The sequence below is a fragment of the Lygodium microphyllum genome, chromosome 6 (assembly GCF_053477565.2).
Source record: "Lygodium microphyllum isolate KBCC chromosome 6, Lygodium_microphyllum_v1.1.10, whole genome shotgun sequence".
In the NCBI taxonomy this organism is placed as follows: Eukaryota; Viridiplantae; Streptophyta; class Polypodiopsida; order Schizaeales; family Lygodiaceae; genus Lygodium; species Lygodium microphyllum.
In genome coordinates, this window is record NC_141140.1 from 11,747,387 (window position 1) to 11,756,517 (window position 9,131).

Below are 9,131 nucleotides of genomic sequence, written 5' to 3' on the forward strand. Positions count from 1 at the left end.
GTGTCACAATAGCTTGTACTTTCTAATTATAGTGAGAGAAAATGTGTAGGTGTGTTTTTTTAATTATCCTTAGGAAAACCTTTCTTGATTGTCCAATTCTTTCTTGCATTACTAGGGGGATGGAAAGATACCACCTTATTGCACAACTCTCCTATTATACCACTACTTTATCTATTGCTTTTGTGTAGCCATTATATCGTATCCCCACCTTATCCCCTCTCACCATAAGGTATAACCTTACCTTCTTTGCACACATGTATACAAATGACTGAGAGAGAGAGAGGGAGAGAGAGAGAGTGTGTGTGTTTACTGTGTGTGTGAGGAGATAGTTACCCTTTGATGCTCACTGTCTAGAAACCTAGCTCACCAACATGCATCCATAATATATTGGGCGGGGCCATGATGGAGGGAGGGGGGGGGGGGGGTGGGGGCTGGAGATGGATCACTTATAAATAGGTAAGCATATTACATGGGTTCAAAAGAGCAGATTTTTAAAATATCATTTTTACACTTTTTAAAACATATAGAAAGGTGTCACATAAAGGGGTTACTTGGAGATTCAATAGAAAAAGGGAACTTTTTATTTTTTTAAAAATGCATTGATAAGGGTATTTTTAAATAGGCATTGAACACATGTGCTATAGAGGAGTTACATATACTAAATCCCCTAAGAATAGCACTCACTTATAATCACCTACTCTCACTTGTGTGCCAAGCCATGCACCTTACCTATATATATATATATATATATAGAGAGAGAGAGAGAGAGAGAGAGAGAGGACATAACCAAGTTGAAGTCATATTGTAAAGGGCATAACTAACTTGGCTTCATGATTCGTGGATATGTTGGTTTGGAGAGAAGGGAGCCAATAGAGATTTGGATCTCCCTTATGCATACACATGCTTTATTTCGGCAGATTTGGGTGTTTCAATTTTCTATATCTTTTGACATCAATGTGTAATAAAAGGTAATTACACATGTGAACTTATTCACCAAACAAACCTAGACCCCTTGTACTACATAAAATATAGATAGCTTAGAGGAAGCCGGTTTTGATGCAACCTACAATAATTCTGCCAGACCTGGTTTCCTTGGATTCTCTTCGTCACTGCACATTCTTGCAAGGAATTGTTGTATAGTGGGGCGATCTCTTGGATTCTCTTCCACGCATTGCATTGCTAGAGTGATCAAGGCTTGCATCTCCTCAACATATTCTGCACGCAACGTATCATCTAAAGTGTGGACCAAGTGACCGGCATCAATTTGTGCCTTGACCCATGTGACAATTGTTGTGCCTTCTTGGAAGAACGTATCGGTGGGCCTCTTACCGCACATCATCTCTAGCGCAAGGATCCCCAAGCTATACACGTCACATTTTGGGGTTACTCCACCATTGCTGGCGCATTCTGCCCCGCGTACATACAAAAGTCACAACATGTAAACATATCAGCGACTGATAACACGTAAAGTCAATGACACAAGGGCGCGCTCTTCCATACCAGGAGCCATGTATCCGAACGTGCCATGCACATTTTGTGTGCTGCTGAACCACTCTTCCGCAAAAGCTGTGGCGAGGCCAAAGTCGGAGATACGGACGACCATGCGATTGTCAAACAGGATGTTTTTGGGTTTGATATCGCAATGAATGATGGGCGATCCGGGGCAATCGTTATGCAGGTAAAGCAAGCCTTGTACTATATCCAGTACTACACGTCGCCGAAACTCCCAAGTAAGACTGCATGCTCTACCATCGGCAGTGTTGTGTAACAGGTCATCTAGATTTCCATTCTCCATGTATTCCAGTATGAGAATGGGGGCGTCTATATGGTTGGAACAATAGCCCAAGACCTTGATTAGATTTCGATGCCTGACTGAGCGAAGGGAGTGCACCTCTCGAAAGAACGAACGAGTGGCACTGGTCTCAAGAGTGAACTTCTTGAAAGCCAAGACCTGCCCATCTAATTCAGGAGAGAAGGTTCATTAATGTTCTGTAAACATTCAGGGCCATTGAAACATATCATGTCGGCAAGGCAATATTTTAGCTTGCAGAGTCATGAATACTTACTGGGCATCACACCCTTGTACACTAAACTGGAACCACCCTTGCCGATGATGTTCTTCCCCTTGAAGTCGTCTGTAGCTCGTTGGATATCTTCAAGTTTTAGCCTCAATAATTTGTCCGATGGTTCACTGGGTGTCAACAGAATATACAACATGTTGGGAAGCGAGGAAAGTCGGATGCAACATCATGTATAATATATTAACATTAATGAGATGCACAGGTGCAATGATTACATTACCTTAAAGACATGGAGGATGCCTTCCGGATATACTTTCTCCAGAGAATGAGTAATATAGCTAGTACCATGAGGATGAAGGCAAACGCTCCTCCAACGGCTAGTCCCACCTTCAAGTTAGCTCCACTATCGTTACCGGCGTGAGTACTTGGACAAGGTCTGTTCAAGATGCTGCCACAAAGTCCTGGATTTCCCAACAAGCCAGATACGTTGTTGAGAGCCCCTCCTTCCGGAACAATTCCTTGAAGGTTATTGTATGACAGGTTCAAGAACGTCAGCGATTGGCTGGTGGCCAATGATGACGGGATCTCGCCCGTCAGGTTATTGAACGACAAGTCCAACTCTCGTAGATAGGCAAGGCGGCCCAGCGCGGAAGGAATGCTTCCAGCGATGGCGTTATGTGACAAGTTTAGTACCACTAGGCTTTGCAGGGAGGTTCCAATCGATTGGGGGATGCTTCCTTGTATAGTATTCCCGGCAAGGTTGATAGTGGACAGGGCCACGCAATCGCCGAGATCGCTAGGGATCGGGCCAGAAAGCTTATTGTTCGACAGATCTAAAGTCACAAGTTGCTTCATGCGCCCAAATCCAATAGGTAGAGAGCCGTAAAATCGGTTGTAGGACAGATCAAATGTTAGAAAGGAGCTTATAGCTACTAAGAAATCTGGGATAACTCCAGTAAGCAAATTGTGGCTTAGAGTGAAGTTCTGCATCTGTGTGCAATTTGAGAGGCCATCCGGTAGGCTGCCTGTAAGCATGTTGTTGTCTGCATAGAGGAGCTCAAGGTTTGGGGTTTGAGAAATGGAGGAAGGGATGGGGCCTTGTAGGTGGTTGTTCTGAAGGAGCAAGTGGAGAAGCCTAGAGCAATTGAAGAGTTGGGTAGGGATGCGCCCCGAGAAGAGATTGTCCTGGAATGTGACCCCTTCGAGCGATGCAAGGCGGCCAAGCTCCTGGGGCAAGCTGCCTGTGAATTTATTATTGTTGAGGATGAGGAAGGGCATCCTTGTGAGGTTCCCAATTTGTGCAGGGATGCTGCCTGTGAAGTTGCTTTGCTGCAGATCAAGCCTTTGGATTTGCACACATTGGCCTAGGACGACTCCAGGGACATGGCCGGACATGCTATTGAAGCCCAGCTCGAGATTCGTAAGGCCTGAGCAGTTTGAGAGCGATGCAGGAATGGGGCCACTAAACGAATTCATCATCACTATCAACTTCACCAATTTGGGTAGCCTTGCACCAAAATCCTCCACAAAACTCCCCTCAAATCTATTGCCGAATATATCAAGTATGGTCAACTGGCTACAATTCAGTACCACGTCAAGGATTCTCCCACTGAAATTGTTGCCTTCCAGCCACAACACGCTGAGGTTTGGCAGGAGCCCAAACTCGCGGGGGATTGGCCCACTCATGATGTATGTATACAAGATCTTGAGAGAAGTGAGGTTGCGACATCCAAGGGGCAACGAGGCAGGTATAGAGCCAGAGAGGGAAGTGTAGGAGAGGTCAAGATACTGCAGGTTGGTGCAGTTGCCCAAGGAGGAAGGAATGGAGCCATGGAGGCCGGTGTTGTTGCCAACATCAAGGTAAGTCAGGGAGGAAAGGTTGCTCCATGTGGGAAGTGCACCCAACGTCCCGTCGAGGACATTGAAAGAGACATCGAGATATTCCAACTGGGAGCAGGAGGAGAGGGAGGAAGGCAAGGGGCCAGTTAGGGAGTTGCTGGAGAGGGAGAGAGTGCGGAGGCGAGGGAGACAAGCGGGCGGCAGGGAGAGAGGGCCATAGAAGCCATTGTTTTCGAGGGAGAGGTATTGAAGGGAGGAGAGCAAGTTGCTGCTATAACAACTGCTACTGTAATTGCAGGTAGTACTACTGTTGCTTGTGTCGATATCATAAAGGGATAGAGGGCCGTAGAGGGAGTTGTGGCTGAGGTTGAGAGAAGAGAGGGATGGGGGGAAAATGGAGGGGAAGCTGGCACCGCCGCCACGGCTGCTCATGGTACTGAAGGACAAGTTGTTGAGGGAGAGGTCCAGGGAGGTGACAGAGGGTGGGAGGAAGCGCAGGGAAGGTGTGATGGAGCCTCCGAGCGACTTATTGCTGAGGCTCAAGCCCACCAGCTCCCTCGCAGCGTTGCACTGCAGGCCCGTCCAGTTATACTTGCAAGGGAGTGCACTAGAGCTGGCGTTCGTGATGCCTCCACTGCCATTGTTGGTGTTGTAACCAATGGCAGCAAAGTTCCAGGAGTCCAGCACGTGCAGGGGGTCATCAGTGATAGACTGCTTGAAGTCCCGCAGTACCTCAAGCAACGTCATGTTGTCCTGCGCCGCCTGCAGGCCTCGCGCCCGCTGCAAGTCTCGCTCATGTGAAGCAGCGGCGGCGGCGGCGGCAGGAGCTGCATCAGGAGGAATATTACTGCCACATGACAGTAATAACAACCCTAACGCTATGACATTCATGAGATCAAACAACGCTGCCAACCAAGATCTGCAGTAGCAGTGCAGCTCCGCCATTCATCCGCAGCTAGCGTGTCATGATTCATGGGCAACCTCCATTTAAACAGGCCTTATCAGGTGCGCCATCATCAACGACAAAACAACCTAGTGCCAGGCATGCTGCCAGAGGAAAGAGGTTCAATGTGATATGAGCTGGTTGTCCTGGGGAGTCGGGACAACCGTTGACTTTGAAGTTGACGTCAAGAGGTTCAAAATTCATATGCGATCAGCACAAAAATATGTCACATGACGTCGGGACTTTGAACTTGCCTGCCGTGAGGAGCCAAAGTTCTTCCGTGAATGCTTATTAAAAATGCAATCGATCATACAGAAAAGTCCTTTTGTCTACGAGCAGCACAACTCGCGCAACTTTGAAAGGCCGCCATTTTGAGCACAAAAATATGACTCACATTACTCGATTAGTGTCGACTCTTCTTTTGCAAATGCTTATGGCTATTCGAGTCAGTGTCAATGACTTTCGTGAACTAGAGAGTAGCCTTCTTCTGCGAATGCTTATTGTTATTGCTATTTCAGACGAGGACGATAGTGTTCAATTGCATGCACAAGCTAGGAGAATGAAAGTCAAAGAGATGTTGAAATTCTAGTATACAAAGTAAGTCGTCTTGGATGATAGGCTTACTATTTTAGTTTGTGACAAAGTTATATATTGTGGGAAAAAGAATATCCTCAATTTTGTGCACTGCAAAGACAGGTATGGAAATCTCTCTCTCTCTCTCTCTCTCAAAACATCTAACATACCTATCAAAAAATGGAGAGAGAGAGAGAAAGAGAGTGATTCTGATGAGAGAGAGAGAGATGTTTTGTTTTTTTGTGACAAAGGAAGAGAGACACAAAGATAGAGTGAGTGAGTGTGCGCGTAAAGAAGAAGACAATGGAGACAAGATTAAATGGAGTTGGTGGCAAGTCTCCCTAGTACTCGCAACTACCTTGACTATGGAAGTGATGGCTTTGATCTAATGGCAGCGGCGATGGCACTTTTGATAAACATGTCTAGTGGATTTTCCTATAGCTAAGAGAGAGAGAGAGAGAGAGAGAGAGAGAGAGAGAGTTTGTGTGTGTGTGTGTGCACCTACACCGTCAAAGCTTTGCTAGAGGTGTTAAGGTTTGTCAAGCCATTTAGTTACTTGCTAAAAAGGATTCCTATAGTTTAGTTTCCACAAAAACCCTTATGTTAGTTGTTGTGTTCAATGAAGTGTAACAATGCTATTTTGATTACAACCCATTTTCTCTCTTTTTGCCCTGTGCAACAAAGACAATCGTACCTTATCTAATTCATAGTTAATTAGGCCCTACTCGTGGCATTCTTAATTATTCGGCTAACATAGAAAAGAAATACCATGGATGCTACATGCCTCTTTGAAGCACCATACCAGCCAACCATGAATGTTTCCTACCAATGTAAATCACCATATTGGCCCACTATAATGCCTTAAAATGGCACACTACAAAAAAAAAATGTTAGTTATAATAGAAACAATGGCTATGTTAAACCCTGGCAAGAATCAAGACAGAGAGATCGAATATCAATGCTAAAAGATGGATTGAACCGAACTTTAAGGGCAGAGTGTGTTTCCTCTCTCCCTTTAGTCAAGTGGCTGAAGCCCCTCTTCCCTTCATGTGTGTGTGTGTGTGTGTGTAAGTGTTACCAAAAGACATTAGTTTTGCATATTTCAACTTTAAACATGGTCAAATATTCATCCTAATGTTATTAGCATCTAACCACAAGTAAGTTGAAATTCAAAAGAGGGTAGTTCGTGGAAGTTTTGGTAAAGGCCATATGTCTAGAAGAGACTTTTTGTATTAACAGTAAATAAACACAATTACAATGATTGTGGATCCCTCAAAAGCACATTGGGATATGGATAAGGAAGTGGACTAGTACTTACAAGCCAACCAAGACCATAGATTAGCAATAACCAATAGGTAGACTTGGGTTACAGGTGTCAATGTCCCCTTCTAGTTACTATCCCCTTTAACCCATATAAAATTTTACCTTTATGAATCATTAGTGTGTATTGCATATATTTGTTGTTTTCTGTTGCTTAAGAGAATTGTTTTAGATTAGAGCTTTGCTCCCAAAGGTGATATGCAACTTGTGTTAAGGTAGTTGGGTGGTGCCAAAGTCAGGTAGAACATAGGGTGCATAGAAAAGAAGAGTATGGGAAGTACAAAAGATTAAGTGTTGTGCTTCCATATATAGCTTGCAATAAGCATACATAATGCCTAGGTAAAATGACTCTAAGGATAGGCAGCTAATAGTAGTTACCTATTACTTAAACCACATGTAAGCGATTTTGATTGACTCTCATTACCTAGATAGATGATGCATTAATTAGTGTAGTACCAAGATACATTCTTTAATGTTTATTTGTTGTTATAATTCCTTTTGAGTTAGATTTCCTAACTAGAATAATATTATATTTAGGGAAATATTGGTGCAATGGGTAGATAGTTTGAGGGCCTATATTACCTTTGGACTATATCCCCTCGAGAATTCCCACTCCCCGGTTGAGACCTTCGCCCCTTTGCGAGATGCTGCGGTCAAAGCTCCATGCAACCATCGCGTTGACATGAACCGCGACATCTCTTCCATGCCCTCGTGATATCGAATCGCTCGATGGCACGTACTATGTCGAAATTCAGATTGCAGTTCCTCTCGATCTTGCCTAGCTTGCTGGTACCTGGTGAGCCACGTCTCCATAGATGCATGGTGCAACATACAAAACCAATTCACCTTCTCCTCCATTGCAGCATCCATTCTTTTTTCTACCCCATTTCCAACCACCACATCTCCGGTCAGTCTATCATCGTCCTTCAGCGACCATAGCATATTGTTGTCTGGATCCACCGTTGGCAGCCATTGTGAAATATGCACTAGCACCTCAGACACTAACCAACCTTCAGCCATGCTATCTTCTAGCCGAGCTCGTTGTCGCACAAAGCCTTTCAGGGGTTTCATGAAGCGATCCAAGAAGAACATCCATCGCGTATGTACAAGTCCAACAATCTCCACTTCATCTACAAGATGCACAAGAAGGTGGATTTATATCGTGAGCATGCTGGTAGGCAGGTATTTCTCAAAGAAATAGACCATCTCCACTACTCCTTGCCTTGCAGATTCAATAGAGGACGTCTTAATCTCCTTCTGTGAGATCCATTGCACTAAAGTCGACAACTTGTAAATGGCCCTACGTATTCTGGAGTAAGACATCCTGCAATCGCAATCCGTAGTACAAACTGCCACAAATGAGAAAGCATTATGAACAATAACTACACTCCAAACAGCAAAATGTACACGCCAATTTACAATCCATTCATAGTACAAACCTGACATATCTTATGCCAGTCATGGGATTTTAGCTCTGATAATTGGTCGTCTTTAGAAAACACAAACCTGAGAGAACGCATCATCACTATAAAAGAAAGGCCCTATAGATGCGCATTGTACACGCGAAATAGTGGGCGTGTTTATCAGCGTGTGTATCAGCGCATCTATTCGCGCTAGTATATAGAACACGTCTATATACCCGCGTTTTTAAACGCGCCTATAGATACGAAAATAAATACACATATTTTTCATTTCTCATAAAGTCCCTAAATATGACCAAATATCTTAACAACTAGTATTTTTTTGAATACATTACCAACTTTACTTCTTTCTGAGTATTACAAATATACATCCAATCATTGAAAGCTAATTATATATGCTACAATGAATGATCAATCTCATCTTCAATGAGATCAACCCTTGCTAGACTATCTACCTCTAGGTCTATGTTACCGATAGGCAATGAAACAAATAAGTCTATCCCACTGTTAGATGTATTGCTATGCTCAATTTCTTCATCATCATCTGCAATCATATTGTTATCCTCTTTTGCGCTTCCTTGAACATCCTCGCGGGGATCATCTTGCACTGCATCATTTATATCATCGATCATGGCATCATCATGTTCATCATCATTGATTGTATCATCATTGATTGTTGGATTGTCATCAACTATCTCTATGTTGGTAGCATTGCCATATATTGGTTTTAAACGATTAGATATGGGGATGACGTGCCACCATCGGTTATTGTTTACCATTGGGTGATACACAACCTGCATTTAAAAAACAAAAAGGAAACAACTTAGATATTTATTGTATTTTGAGAATGTATCAAGAAGTAATATATAAAAAAATAAATAGCTTCTAATATACCTGCTCACATTGTTGAGGTAGTACGAATGTGTCATTCTTGTCTTAGTGAAATTTTGTAGAGTCAATCACTAGAAAACCACTTGGATGACGTCTAATTGTGCAATGCTCACCCGTTGTTAC

General features: G+C 43.5%; 1 protein-coding gene across 1 annotated transcript; it reads right to left on the reverse strand.

Annotated features, from left to right (window-relative positions):
• Nucleotides 1-765: 765 nt before the first annotated feature.
• Nucleotides 766-4,910, reverse strand: LOC148034310 (uncharacterized). The gene is made up of 4 exons (XM_087679260.1): nt 2,302-4,910; nt 2,067-2,191; nt 1,501-1,959; nt 766-1,407 (listed from the first exon to the last, which is right to left on the reverse strand). Exons 1-4 carry the CDS (start codon nt 4,803-4,805, stop codon nt 1,064-1,066), a joined length of 3,432 nt encoding a protein of 1,143 aa, XP_087535386.1. The 5' UTR covers nt 4,806-4,910; the 3' UTR covers nt 766-1,063.
• Nucleotides 4,911-9,131: the final 4,221 nt, after the last annotated feature.

Coding starts and splice junctions, on each gene's coding strand:
- LOC148034310 (XM_087679260.1), bottom strand. CDS start 4,805: ATGGCGGAGCTGCACTGCTACTGCAGATCTTGGTTGGCAGCGTTGTTT. Junction 2,192..2,301: donor GCATCCTCCATGTCTTTAAG/GTAATGTAATCA, acceptor GTTGACACCCAG/TGAACCATCGGACAAATTAT. Junction 1,960..2,066: donor GTACAAGGGTGTGATGCCCA/GTAAGTATTCAT, acceptor CTCCTGAATTAG/ATGGGCAGGTCTTGGCTTTC.